Source organism: Camelus bactrianus, chromosome 7 (genome assembly GCF_048773025.1).
Source record: "Camelus bactrianus isolate YW-2024 breed Bactrian camel chromosome 7, ASM4877302v1, whole genome shotgun sequence".
In the NCBI taxonomy this organism is placed as follows: domain Eukaryota; kingdom Metazoa; phylum Chordata; class Mammalia; order Artiodactyla; family Camelidae; genus Camelus; species Camelus bactrianus.
Genome location: NC_133545.1, coordinates 6133817 through 6148966, shown reverse-complemented (window position 1 = coordinate 6148966; position 15150 = coordinate 6133817). Strand labels below are relative to the sequence as shown.

General features: G+C 42.6%; 1 protein-coding gene across 1 annotated transcript; it reads right to left on the bottom strand.

Moving 5' to 3' along the window:
- Window positions 1-1370: 1370 nt before the first annotated feature.
- ZNF786 (zinc finger protein 786) lies at window positions 1371-14839 on the bottom strand. The gene is made up of 4 exons (XM_074366851.1): window positions 14698-14839; window positions 8415-8541; window positions 4952-5104; window positions 1371-3764 (listed from the first exon to the last, which is right to left on the bottom strand). The coding sequence occupies exons 1-4, from the start codon at window positions 14713-14715 to the stop codon at window positions 1876-1878; spliced, it is 2187 nt and encodes a 728-aa protein (XP_074222952.1). The 5' UTR covers window positions 14716-14839; the 3' UTR covers window positions 1371-1875.
- Between the last annotated feature and the right edge of the window lie 311 nt (window positions 14840-15150).

Below are 15150 nucleotides of genomic sequence, written 5' to 3'. Positions count from 1 at the left end.
AATCTTTGCGTACATGGGTGGGTCTCGTGTGACAGTTTACTCCAGAGTGACTGATTGTTTAGGAGTCCTCTAAATGCTAGAATGTGGAGGGTTTTCATCTCAGACAACACCTACAATGTTCTAGTTACTCTTAGGTGCTCTGTTCATTTCCTTTTTTTCCCTGCGAGGGAAATACCTAGCAGCTGCCAGGCATACTTCCTGCTGCTGGTATCAGTAATAGTAGTGGATGGAGTGGGCCTGGACTATTCACTGTAGTAGACTTTCAATTAATGCCCTGGTTTCAGGCCTCCATCCTGCCTGGCTCCCCAGGTTGAGCTGCTTCTGAGCAAATCAATAACTCCCCTCCACTCAGCCCTCTGCTCCTCTTCATTAAATACTATTCTTCTAATAAGTTTCTGAAACCTGTTGGAATTTCTCATCTGGTGATGGTCTTCTCAAAATTCTGTTCATTGTTGTGGATTTTACATCCTTCAAAACAAAATCCCTTTAATATAATTTTAATGTGATACTGAGGGGCAGGAGACACAAATATAAGCGTGTACTTAATTCCTGTCTTGAATCAAGACAGTCACTGTGCCTTGGTGAATAGGACCACTTTTCTCACTTGTAAGAATTACCTAGCTAATTCTCTTGGATGTTCCAGATATACAATTATACGATACATCCCATGATGTTAAGTAATGGCTCAGCAGAGACCTTCTCTTCTTGATTTTAGTCAAGTTCAGGGATTTCAGCAGGACATCTCACCATTGATTTTTTTTTTCTTTTTAGGAATTTTGGGTAGGAAAGGAAGAGAAATTTTAGGAACCTACACTTTTGATACCTTCTTTCCCAGAAATCCCTCTATTCTTTAAACATCACTCCGGTATCTTTTTCATCTCTAGTGTGGGCAGCGTAGGGTACTTGGATTTAGTTGGGTCGTGCTCTTCTTCTCAACTTCCTCCAAAACACTTCCAGTTCCTAACAAAATGCAAAATTTCACTCTCTGAGAGCCTTTAATTGTAATAAGCAACAGGTGAGAACATCACACAAGAGACCCTGGCTTTCAGTCTCCCTCAACGCCTCTCTTTTGTTCACTGTCATATCCTCCTCCTCCTCAGACTTTAGTCATCTGCCTAGAATGTCGCCTGTGGGAATCTCATTCACTCTCCTAACTGCCAACAGCACCTGTATTCTGGAACTCCCAAATCTACTTCCTGTCCCAATCTCTTATCTAAACTCCAGTCCCATACATCTTAGCCCCTTCAGTGTTATTTTCCTCAACTCAGATTAACCAAATTTTGCTAAAATCATCAGCTTTTCCTTAAGGAGAACTATGCATAACTATGGAACCTGCTATGAAAACTCAGCATTCACGTAGATAGACAAACCATGATTCAAGAACTCATTTTATTGTTGTCAACTTCAAGATAAATGTCAAAACCAGATCCAACATTATACCAGGGCTGCAACAAAATTCTCTAGGTCAAACCCCCAGCTTATGATTATATTATGAAAAAAAGAAAAGTAGAATGGACGTTTAACAGTCACCCCACACTTTTAGTTTTGAGAACAGTACTGGAGGGATCTCCTGCTGCCGAAATTCAAGCTGGGAATTCAGTTAGCTTAGCACGAGGGGGAAAATTTCCTCTTAAGTCGTTCTTCCTTAAGGAAGAACAAATACCTCTTTTTATCAATGGATAGGAAATATAACTGGTGTTGTTTTATACGAGAGAAGCCTTTGTGTTTTCTCATATTTCTAACCCGTACTACGTTCTTGCTCCAAAAGGGGCCCGTTTCTAAAACTCGTCTACCAGATTTCGCTGTTGGCTGCGGCGGCTGTGGATTACCGGGCAACATGAACTCCACTGAAAGCTCTGGGCGCCGTGCTCTGCCTCAACTCCAGTCAGCCTCGATCATTGCAAACAGTTGGCTGAGCCTTTTCTTAACGTCAGGCTCACTGGGGGTGCGACAGGATTTTGTATGCACTCTGATGTGTTCGGCAAGTTTCGACTTGTAAATGAAGCCCTTGCCACAGTCTGCGCAGGAGAAAGGCCTCTCGGGCCTGTGGATGCGCTGGTGCCGTAGCATGTGTCCCCTTTCCCGGAAGCTTTTACCGCACTCGGGGCAGCGGAAAGGCCTCTCCCCGGTGTGCAGGCCTTGGTGGCTGAGCAGCTGTGCCTTCAGGCGGAAACTCTTGTCGCATTTGGGGCACTGGAAAGGCTTCTCGCCTGTGTGCGTCCGGACGTGCTCCACGAGTTTGGACTGCTTGGCGAAGCCCTTGCCGCACTCGCAGGAGAACGGCATCTGGCCGCCGTGCAGCAGCCGGTGCGCCTTCATGTCGGCCTTCACGCGGTAGCGCTTGCCGCAGTCGGGGCACGGGAAGGGCCGCTCGCCCGTATGCAGGCGCTGGTGGCTCCGCAGTTGCCCCTTGAGGCGGAAGCGGCGGCCGCAGTCGGGGCAGCCGAAAGGCCTCTCGCCGCTGTGCACGCGGAAGTGCTCCGCCAGCTTGGACGGCCGCGTGAAGCCCTTGCCGCACTCCCCGCACTGGAAGGGCCGCTCGCGGCTGTGCGTGCGCTGGTGCGCCTTGAGGATGCCCTTCAGGCGGAAGCTCTTGCTGCACTCGGGGCAGCGGAAGGGCCGCTCGCCGCTGTGCACTCGCAGGTGCTCGCGCAGCTTGCACGGGTGAGCGAAGCCGCGGCCGCACTCGCCACAACTGAACGGCCTCTCGCCGCCGTGCCGGAGTCGGTGGGCCCGCAGCCGGCTCCTCAGCCGGAAGCCCAGGCCGCACTCCGGGCACGGGAAGGGCTTCTCGTCCGGGTGCGGCCGCCGGTGGCACCTTATCAGCGGCCCGCGCCGGCGGAAGGCCTGGCCGCACTCGGCGCACGGGAAAGGCCGCTCAGCGCCGGGCACCTGGGCGAGGTCCGCGAGCCTGCGCTGCTGGGAGAAGCGCCGGCCGCACGTGCCGCAGGAGAACGGCGTCTCCTCGCCGGGGCTGGGCTCTAGAGCCTCTGGGCCCACCGTCCGGCGGCCGCGCTCTTCGCCGGCTTGTCTCGGGTCCGGCTTCTTCCCCGATCGCGGGTGCGGGGTCTCGACCTTCTCGGAGGAGGCCCCAGCGCCCTCTTTCCAGGACACTGGCATCTCCGCTCTGGGCGAACTCTGCGGGGTGCTCTGGTCATCGCCCGGGCACGGGGAAGGCCTCGCCCCCTCCCACAGGGCCGGGTGGCCGAACTGGGTCCGCTCGGGCGGGAAGCACACTTTACACTCTGGACCCTGCAGTGGGCTCTCCCCTGCGTGGACCGCCAGGTGGCGGAGCAAACACTGCTTCCAGTGGAAGCCCCGCCCACACTCTGGAGAGCGGAAGTGCCTCTGTCCCCGAGGGATGCTCTGCGGCTGCTGCGTGTCCGCCTGTTTGCTGAACTGCTTCCAGGCCCCATATGGCAGGCCCCTCGAGTGGTTCCTCTGGTGCTGCTCTAAGAGGTTCTTCTTCCAAAAGCTTTCCCCGCAAACGGGGCAAAGGTGCAGGAGGCCCACCCAGGAGGAGATTTCCTGGAAGCCTGGGAGACCCAGGGTCCTGGGACTCGGGACTCCTTCCGGGGAGCTGTAAACTATTGAGATCAGGGTCCGTGTATCACGTCTGTGTGGTCTCAGGAGGTTGACAGCTTGGTCAAGCCTGAAGGAAACATCACTTTTTCCGAATAAGGGTTCAGAGAAACACTGGCTCTGAAGAGGATCTACTTGGGAATGGCGATGAGCTTCTCCTGAACTAACAGCTTGCTGGCTTCCTGAAATTGAAAACAAAAATTCGGTCAGTATTCCAGTCTATAGTATGACTAAGGTTGATATCGCCAGTAGCAGTGACCTAAGGAGGCCCGGGAGCCCAGCTTCCACTGAACTAAACCAGCAGCTCCGTTTCAGTGGGGGTCAATTTCATGACCAGGAGTTTTGTGAAACTAAACTAAACAGACCTATCTTAGAACAATATTGAAAAGAGGATAACATAGGTCACAAATACAGGGTCTGAGCTCTGAAATCAGACTGGATTCAAATCCCACCTGCTCACAGTGCAACTTTTGTCAAGTTAATCTCTGGCTTCAGTTTCTTCTGCAGAAACGTGGGAGCAGTGGTACACAAGATTGTTGCGTTAATGTGTGGAAAGTGTTTAGCGTGGGACTGGCATGCTGCATGTGCTCTGTAAATGTTCACCATTATTATGACCTCAGGACCACCAGACTTGTCCCATTTTGATATGCAGACATTCCTGGAGTCAAGAAATGATGCCAGCAGTGTTAATGACAGACCCTGGATAACACCATGGTTCCATTTGATCCACAAGCTGTCCTAAGACCAGATGTTCCTCCCTCCTCACCCCTATTCCTACCAACCATACAAAAAGGTTTCTTGGAAGAATTGGTAATAGTTAAAAGTGAGATAATCTGTAAAGAAAAACTCTTCCTTTGCCGAAAGAAACAGCTAAAAACTGAACAGTTAACAAGATTTCTTGGAATGATACTCCCTTAGACTTCTCTTTCCATGCTTTAATGCTGACTCTTAAGAATTCCACAGACTCTCCCATCATGACAAGAAACAAGAGGAGTCTCTGATTCCCTCGCCACCTACTATTAAGAATGGCTCATATTTACTGAACTCTGTGTTGCAAGGTATCATCTTAGTTTACATACATTAACCCATTTAACCCTATAATGTAGGTATTTTTATCATCTTTGTTTTATAGGTCAGGAAATTGAAATGCTAAGAGGTTAAATAATTTGCCCCAGGTTACCCAGAAAAGGTAAGATCCAGACTAAGGATCCAGAACCCACGATCCTCACTACTATGCTTTACTGCCTTTCTCTAGAATATACCAGACGTTAAGCCTCAGTCCACTCAAACAGGAAGTCCAGATCAGAGAACTGGAACTAAGAACCCTGAAAGTGATGTAAGGACAGGGCCCTGATTTCTTAATACTCACCCCAAAACAGCTGTTCCTCAGTAACTGGATCAAAATGCACATCAGCAGAGGGGCAAATTACATTTCCTGATCTCTGTGATTCTCCCCAATTCCTGAAGAGCTCTCTCCCCTGTTCAATCCAGGATATTAGTTCTGGTTTGGGAAGTCCATCATCTGTACAGAGAAGTCAGACAGGGTAGTTTGGTTTCCTTAAGCACTAAATTTAAAGCACAATGAGTTGTTTTAAATTTCTCAAATTTACTACTGGGAAAATGTATGAGAAGAGATGTTAAAAAATAGATTATAGGTTTACACAAAGAGGAGCAAAACTGCCCACACATTATAACTAAGCTTCTTAATCTACCTGGACCTGTTAGATGAGTTGTTTGTTTGTTTATTTTTGCATAAGTTGTGTTTTAATTTTGTCTTGGTCCCCATATATATAGCAATGCTGTATTTTGTCATGGGTTTCTTAAAACTCATCAGCGTTCTGCTTTGAGAATGGTGGCCAACCCTTGAGGCAACTGGAGATATCACGGGAATAGGAGTGTACAAAAAATAAGAACTGGGATGACTGTCCTAGGAAATTTCAAAGCGGGTAGCTCAACTAAAATATTCTGAGGAGTACTTCTGGTGACAATGCTAATCACAACCTAAAACACAGCCGAGTTCTGCTAGAATAGAAGGGGTTGCCATGAATGAAATGAACAAATGAAAATAGTTACAAGATGCTCTAATATATGACGCTGTTCCCCTGTAGGAAATGTTTATGTATTTTCAAGTAAAACTTTCTTTCAAGAATATATATTTCACAGAAGCAAAAGTATGCTTCACGGGTTGCTCAAAAGAGATTGGTAGATGATCCAGATCAGAGAAAGAGGATAAGCCAGGTAGTGCATTAGGGATGAAATGTCAGAGTGGTACAGGACATGGGAGACTGCTCACACTGTTCCAGAGTCCTCATCAGCCCTCAGAAATCTGACTTCAGCCCCAAAAGAATTTCAAGGCTGTGCTCATGAAAAAAGGAATCACTATCTTTTATTTAAATCCATATACCTATTCTCAGTCTTCACCCTGGCTAAATGAACTCCTGGCATCTTTTAAAATAAAAGCATTTTTCCAAAAAAATTAAATTAAGAAAACAAGTCCATTTACAGCAACATCAAAAAGAATAAAATACTTAGAAATAAATTTAATAAAAGAAATGTAAGACTTGCACAATAAAAATCATAAATGTTGCTGAAAGAAATATTTAAAGTCCTAATTAAGTGGAATGATATCCCACGTTCATACACTGGAAGACCTGTATTGTTAAGATGACAGTATTCCCAAACCCCATCTACCTATTTTTTTTTTCCTGCAGAAATTGACAAGTGGAGCCTAAAGCAATGGTAATCAAAATGGTATGGTACTGGGGAGGGGAGGGTATATAGCTCTAGTGGTAGTGTGCATGCTTAGCATGCACAAGATCCTGGGTTCAATCCCCAGTACCTCCATTAAGAATAAATAAATAAAAAACCCTAATCCCCCCTGCAAAAAAAAAAAAAAAAAAGAATTTGCAAATTTAAATAACAGTGAAATTAAAACAAACAAACAAAAAACCTGGTATGGTACTGGCATAAGGACAGATATACAGATCAATGAAACAGAATTGAGAATCCAGAAAGAAATTCTGACATTCATGGTCAATTGCTTTTCCAAAAGGATGCCAAGATAATTCAGAAGGGGAAAGAACAGTATTTTCAGCAAATAGTGTTGGGACAATTGGACATCCATATGCAAAAGAAGCTGGATACCTTTCTCACACCATGTAAAAAATTAACTCAAACATATCAAAAAAGGGGAAAAAGGATCAAAGACCTAAAATAAACACTAAAACAATAAAACTCTTAGAAGTAAAAATAGGAGGGAATCTTTGTGACTTTGGATTAGGCAATGGTTTCTTAAATATGACACCAAAAGCTCAAGTAACTAAAGAAAAAATAAACTGGACTTCATCAAAACTTAAAAATTTTGATTCAGAGGACACTATCAACAAGTGAACAGACAACCCAAGAAGCAGAGAAAATATCTGCAAATCATATATCTGATAAGAGTCCAATATTCAGAATAGAGAACGCTTATAACTTAACAATAAAAAGACAAATAGCTCACTTCAAAAATGAGCATAGTATTTGAACAGACATTTCTCCAAAGAAGATATAAAAATGAAAAGATGATCAACATGATTAAGCATTAAGGAAATGTAAGTCAAAAAAAAAAAAAAAAGGAAATGCAAATCAAAACCAGTGATATACCACTTCACATCCATTTGCTCTTGATGCTTGGAACGCTTTTTGGGTGGCATAGAGTTAATGACATACAATTATATTTCTTCTTCTATAGATTCAGTTACTTTAATTGGTTCTTCAGTAACAGTGAAAATAATGTCATGTCTTGGATTGATGTTTTAGAAACAATCTATAGAGACTGGAAAACTTAACCATGGAAATGGAACAGAATATAAGTATTAGAAACTTTGCAATATAAAGGAAGTGGTATGGCTGTCAGAAGCTGGCAGAAGTGGAGGGAATACAGGAGAAATAATTACCTTATCTTTACATACTGAAGGAATCAAGAGATATGAAGTTGAACATGACCTAGAAATTTATTATTTAAATTATAAAAGTAGCCAACAGAGGCATGAAAAATCTGGGGAGAAGGAAGGGATAGAAGAGGGACAGTATAAGTGAGTGAAAGCCTCATTTTTCATAGTAAGGCGTTAATGCTGCCTAAACTAGATAAACTAAGAAATATAGGTGTAAGTGTGACAGATTGAAGGAAACCACAGTAAGAACTAAAATAGAAATGGTTAGAAGTGGTTGCCTTTGAGGGGTAAGAATGAAGCGAGACACTTTTATCACTCATTTTGATGCTTCTCTGAACAGATTGATTTTTTAATAATCATGTTTAATAATAAAAATGTAAAGACCAAATAAACAAAAAGACTAAATAGAACATCATTACCATAATCACACAGAAACAACTCTGGCTAAACCTGTCAGTGTATAGCCTTCTGAAATCTCATTTCAGGGAAAAATAGTATTGGGTTTTCTGAGGCATATGGACACCACCGTTAAAGTGGACAAGTAGGGACGCCCTAGGTTAAAGATATATGGGGTACTTTATGGATTTGGGCTAGATATGTGTCTATCTGCAAAATCATGGCAACCTGTGAGTATGTGGTGACTAAAAGTCCTGACAAGTATTTATTGTTGCCTCTGACCACCTTATATTACACTATCACAAATATTCCCATGTACAGTGTCTACCCTTGAGTAAGGATTAGCAATGCTTACAGATATTAACAAAAGACTCTGGGGTAAAAATACCTGAGTGAATTTCTGAGAAATCTGGCTGGCTGACAAACAGGAGTATCGAGTGAATGAGACCACTAACAGGACCCAGTTCCATGACTTACCCCACAAAGTTAAACACTTCTTACCTAGAGAAACAAGAATCTCATAATTGGTTCTCATTACTTGCTTGTAAAGCTCCTTCTGCCATGCCTCTAGACCACGCCATTCTTGCTCCGAGAAATAAATGGCAACATCTTCAAATGTCAGAGGTAACTGGAATTATAGACATAATACGTATATAGTCATAACTGTTTCTAAATGACTCCAGTTCCTTCTCATCAATTTAGAAGAGTTTCGTGGAGGACAATGTTTTTGTCTGTTAGGCAGCTGCTTCCTTGGGAAATGCTCCAATCATGTGGCTCTGTTGGTACCACGACCACCCCTTCCACTTGTTTCTCTGTGCTTGTTCCAGACCTATGCATATGTACAGTACAGAACATTTTCATTTTTCTTCTTCTTTTTTTAAACAAAAATGGGAGCAAATCACTGTAAATTCTTTCACTTAATATGTCACAGACATCTTTCCAGGTCAATTTATAGCAGCAAAATCTTTTCATTTTTGGTAAGCTGCATTATATTCTATGGGTAAATACACCCCACTGATGGGACATATATTATTCCCACTTCCTTTATAAATTATCAACAATGCTCTCATATACTTCCTTAGTGGTTTTACTTCTGCAGGAAAAGGCTAAAAAGTAAAAAGGAGGACTAAATCAAAGAGTGTAAACATTTTCATTTTACGAGACATGACTAGATTGCCTTAAAAAAGAATCCAGCATTTTTACCCTTGCTAATGAGAACTTACCTCTTTACACCTTTGCCAGCACAGGATGTTCTTAAACTTTATTTATTTAGTTGTTTATTGACCAACATGATGGGTAAAAACTGTATTTCATTGTTTTAATTTGCATTAATTTGCAAGGCTTTTCATATTTCGGAGGGGGGTTTCCACATAACTTTGTGCATGCCTGTTCACATCCTTTGCTCAAGGTTTTAGTGGGCCCTTATAATTTTTTTGAGCTTTTTTTTTTTTTTACAATTTATTTGGGGGGGAGGTAATTAGGTTATTTATTTATAGTGGCAGTACTGGGGATTGAACCCAGAACCCTGTGCATGTTAGGCAGGCACTGTACCACTGAACTATACCTTCCCCACAGCCCTTGTAGTTTGAATTCACTTTCTTACATTAGGGTTAATAATCCTTTGGTTAATCCTTTGACATTTTCTCCCAGTTTATCATTTGTATTTTGACTTTATGTTCTGCCAAAGAGAACATTTTTACCCTTTCGTTAAAACCTGTGAATCTTTTCCATATTGCTTCCTGTTTTACTTTCATTTTGTACACACCACAATCAAAAAATTACACAAATATTCTGTTTATTTTTACATTTAGATTTGCAATTTAATTCTACAGGTGATACTGGCATCTTTATTTATATATATGTAGATAGCCAATCACAGGACCCTATTAAATACACATTCTTTCTCCTGACCTTCAACCTTTGCATATATTAGATTTTCTTGTTTGTACATACTGTATTACACCATCTATACGTATCTGATTGCACAGAACGTATGCAATGTTGTAAGTCTTCCCTACCCCTATTTTCTGTGAATTACTGTTGTGAACTTTTGGAATATTTATTCTTCCTTAAAAACTCTAAAACTCAGTCCTACACTCCTCCCTTCTGAGAAGCAAACATTACGATGAATGTGGTAACTTCTCAGTTCATGTTTTTAACTTTTTAACACAAGGTATATCTATAAATAATATACAGTATTTGCCTTGTCTTTTATACACAAATGCTTTATTATACAGTAATCTGCATTTTTCATTCCTTATTTTGAGATCTGTCCATCTTGATATGCATAGAACTGACTTATCTTAACTTTGTATAGTGTTCCATTGTCTGCATGTCACAATTTTTATTCCATTCTTTTATCCATTGACCACTTGTTTTTTGTGCCATGAATTGCCTGTTCATACCCTTTGCCTATATTTTTTACTGGGTCACTTGTTCTTTCATTTCTAGGATTTCTTTATACAATTTATATATTGATTAATTGTTAACATTAGGTTATAAATACTTTCTCCTAGTGTATCACTTATCTTTTATTTATGCTGTCTTGTACATGAATACTCAGCTGTGACACAAATGTATTAATCTTTTCTTAGGTCATTTTGCTTTTTGTGTTTTAAGAAATGTTTTTCTATACCAAAGTTGCAAAGTTACCCTACATTTCCTTCCAAAAGGCTGGAGTTTTACTTTTCATGTTCAGATTTAATTTATCTGGAATGTGATTTTTTTATGGTATACAACAGTGACCTACCTTAATGTTTTTTTCCAAATAGAAAAGTCAATTGTCCCAACACCACTTTTTGAAGTTCTCTGTATTTAGTTTCCTAGGGCTGCTGTAGCAAAGTACCACAAACCTGATAGCTTAAAACAATAAAAATTTATTCTCTCATAGTTCTGGTGGCTAGAACGCTGAAATCAAAGTGTCAACAGAGCCATGCTCTCTCTGAAGCCTCTAAGGGAGGACCTGTTCCATAACGTTCCCTCCACTTCTGGTGGTGACTGTTGATACTTGGCTTTCCTTGGTTTGAGGCTGCACAGCTCCAGTCTCTGCCTCCACTGTCGCAAGGGCTCCTCTCTTTGTGTCTGGGTCTCCGTGTCTCTTATCCAGATATCAATTATACTGGATGAAATACCTGCCCTACCCCAGTCTGATCTCCTCTTAACCAAGGATATCTGCAGCAACCCTACTTCTAAATAAGGTCACAATCTGAGGCTCCAGGAAGGACATGTATTTCACGGAGACACTATTCAGCCCAGTACAGTCTGTTCTGGGGCCCTCTTTCAGTTTCTACTGCTCCCTGTGTGTATCCCAGCACAAAACAGTACTGAATTAATTCTAGAGATTTATAGTAAATTTTATTATCTGCTAGGGCAATTTCCCCTGTTATTCCTTTTCAGAATTGTATTTTTGACCTTTATTTTTCCAAATGAAATTTAGAAATTGTTCATCTCATTCACAAAAATCTTACTGCCATTTTGATGAAGCCACAATAGATTTATACATTGACTTGGAGGAAAAGTATCACCTTTACTATGTTTAGTCTTCCCAAACATAGGCATGATTTATCTCCCATTTACAGGCATAGCTCATTTTATTTTGCTTTTCAGATATTGCATTGTTTACAAATTGAAGGTCTGTGTGGAACAAGTCTGTTGGTGTCATTTTTCCAATAGCACTTGTTCATTTCATGTCTCTGTCACATTTTAGTAATTCTCACAACATTTCAAACCTTTTCATTACTATTATATTTGTTACGGTGATCTGTGATCAGCGATCTTTAATGTTACTATTGTAATTGTTTTGGGGCACCATGAACCACGCCTATAAAAGATGGCAAACTTAATCGATAAATGTGTGTGTTCTGACTGCTCCAGTGACTGGTCATTACCCCCTCACTCTCCCTCTCTTTGGGCCTCCCTATTCCCTGAGACAGAGCAATATTGAAATTAGGCAACTTAATAACCCTACATTATTAAGCGTTCAAGTGAACATTAAAATGGCCTCTAAGTGTTCAAGTGAGAGGAATAGTCACACATCCCTCACTTTAAATCAAAAGCTAGAAATAATTAGGCTTAGTGAGGAAGGTGTGGTGGAAGCTGAGACAGGCTGAAAGCTAGCCCTCTTGCACCAGTTAGCCAAGTTGTAATTGCAAAGGAAAAGTTTTTGAAGGAAATTAAAGTGCTACGTCAGTGAACACACTAATGATAAGAAAGAAAAACAGCCTCACTGCTGATACAAAGAAAGTTTTAGTGTTCTGGATAGAAGATTAAACCAGCCACAAATATTCCTTTAAGCCAAAGCCTCATCCAGAGCAAGGCCCTAACTCTCTTCAATTCAATGAAGGCTGAGAGAGGTAAGGAAGCTGCAGAAGAAAACTGTGAAACTAGCAGAGGGCGTTTCATGAGGTTGAAGGAAAGAAGCTGTCTCCTAAGCATAAAAGAACAAGGTAAAGTAGCAAGTGCGGATGTAGAAGCTGCAAAATGAGGGTGGCTACGCTAAATAATGGCTTTTTCAATGTAGGCAAAACAGCCTAATATTGGAGGAAGATATCATCTAGGACTTCCATAGCTAGAGAGGAAAAGTCAATGCTTGGCTTCAAAGCATCAAAGGACAGGCTGACTCTCTTGGGAGCTAAATGCAGCTGGTGCCTTTAAATCGAAGCCAACACTCATTTACCATCCCGAAAATCCTAAAGCCCCTAACAATCATGCTAAATCGACTCTGCCTGTGCTCTAGAAAGGGAACAACATAGCCTAGATAACAGCACATCTGTTTACAACATGGTTTACTATTTTAAGCTCACTGTTGAGATCTACTGCTCAGGAAAAAAGATTCCTCTCAAAATATTATTTCTCATTGACAATGCACTTGGTTACCCGAGACCTCTAATGGTGATGTACAAGGTTAATGTTGTTTTCCTGTTAACACAACATCCATTCTGCAGCCCATGGATCAAGGAGTCATTTTAAGTCTTATAATTTAAGAAATAACATTTCATAAGGCTATAGCTGTCACGGATGGTGATTCCTTGGAAGGATCTGGGCAAAGTCAATTGAAAGCCTTCTGGAAGGATTTATCCTTCTAGATGCCATGAAGAACACCCAAGATTCACGGGAAGAGGTCGAAATATCAACATTAATAGGAGTTTGGAAGAAGCTGATTCCCGCCTTCATGGATGACTTTGAGAGGTTCAAGACTTCAGTGAAGAAAGCAACTGCAAATGTGGTGGAAACAGCAAGAGAACTAGAATTAGAAGTGGAGCCTGAAGATGTGACTGATTTGCTGCAACCTCATGATGAAATAGATGAGGAGCTGCTTCTTATCAATGAGCAAAGACAGAGGTTCCTCCAGATGGAATATACTCCTGGTGAAGATGCCATTTAGATTGATGAAATGACAACAAAGGATTTCAAAAATTACATTTTAAAATTAATGTTGATAATTAACTTATCAACATTAGTTGATAAAGCAGTGGCAGGGTTCGAGATGACTGACTCCAATTCTGACAGAAGTTCTACTGTGGGTAAAATGCTATTAAACAGCATTGAATGCTACAGAGAAATCGTTTCTGAAAGGAAGAGTGAATCAATGCAGCAAACTGCACTGTTACTTCAAGAAATTGCCACAGCCACCCCAGCCTTCAGCAACCATCACCCTGATCAGCCAGCAGCTGTCAACATAAGAGTTAACACCATCTACCAGCAAAAAGGTTACAACTTGCTGAAGGCTCAGATGATGGTCAGCATTTTCAGCCATAAACTACCTTTAAGTAAGGTATGTCATTGCTTTTTTAGACATGCTACTACACACTTAACAGACTACAGTATAGGTAAACATAACTTTAATATGCACTGGGGCTGGGGAGGGTATAGCTCAAGTGGTAGAGCACATGCTTAGCATACACAACGTCCTGGGTTCAATCCCCAATACCACCCCTAAAATTAAATTAAAAAACCTAATTACCCCCACCCCACAAAATGTACTGGGAAACCAGAAAATTTCTGACTCACTTTACTGTGATATTTACTTTACTGCAGTGGTCTTTAACTGACCCCAAAATATCCCTGAGGTATGCCTGTATTTACAGTTTTCGCCATAAAAATGCTGCATATCCTTTGTATATTTAATTTTAGGAATTATGCCTTTGTTGACATTGTTAATGGTATTTTAAAAGTAATGATCTCATGAATTCATTTAGTAGTTAGTAAAACTGCTCAATATGTAAGTTTATAAAATACAAAACCATAATACCTCGACTTCAACAAAACACTAAATAAGCAAATACTGTGTCCCCTACTTAGGTTTTTATATCCTCTTCTATTCCCTCCAACGTGTCCTTCTTTCTTCCACTCAACACAACCTTCAACATGTTAGTGTAAAATTCTGACCTCTAAGCCCCTCCCAACCATCACTTCAGCCACTCGGAATCTTCAATCTTTTAAAACACTTGTGTTAATTTCAGCAACTATACTATAAAACGAATTGAACTGTGACACCCATCGCCGACCCCAGCCCAGTTTTGATCCTTTCCCTCTTCCGCCCCCGAAACAGTCTCCGCCGGTTCCCCGCTCGGCTTTGTTCAGAGGTTTAGCCACGATGGAGCCCCAAGAGCGGCGATCACCGGCTCGGTCCAGGGTCCATACCCTACACCCGGGACATAACGCGACCCTCAGACCCCGCCCCCCACCCCGTCCGCCAGCGCCCCGCGAGGACCCCAGGAGGCAGGCCCGCCGAGCCAGAACCCGAGAACCCGCCCTGAGCTCGGTGCGGGAGAGCCCCTCTTACCGGAGCCGGCTCGGCCATGGCCCTTCTCAGTCCCGCCGGCCCCGGCCCCAGTTCCTGCCACGCAGAGCGTGTAGGCCGCCCAACAGCACCTCCCGCACCGGGGTCTTGCGCTCCGCCCCGCCCCGCAGGCCCAGCCCGGGCGTGGTGCACGCTGGGACTCGCGGCCGCTGCGCCGCACAGCGCCCCTTGCGGCCGGGAGGAGCGAGCGCCACCCGGCGGTTACTGCCCGCGCTGTGCAGTCGGGCGGTAACCAACTCTCGCACTCTCTTTAGGGACCCAGGGGAGGGAGACGGAGATGGAGTTAGAGGAGGAAATGCAGAGTCAGCTACAAATGGATGGAGAGAAGCCTCGCTCCTCGCTGAGACGGAGACAGTGAGAGGGAGTGCAGAGGTTTGGTTCCTACCCGAAGTCGACCCCAGTCAAGGATTAGATTTAAGGAGCCCTGTGTGGCGT

What these genes read in the sequence shown, in the direction of transcription:
- ZNF786 (XM_074366851.1), bottom strand. An exon ending in TGAGATTCTTGTTTCTCTAG is followed by an intron (nt 5,105 to 8,414) that starts GTAAGAAGTGTT and finishes TTCTCTGTACAG; the next exon opens with ATGATGGACTTCCCAAACCA. An exon ending in TGAGGAACAGCTGTTTTGGG is followed by an intron (nt 3,765 to 4,951) that starts GTGAGTATTAAG and finishes TTTCAATTTCAG; the next exon opens with GAAGCCAGCAAGCTGTTAGT.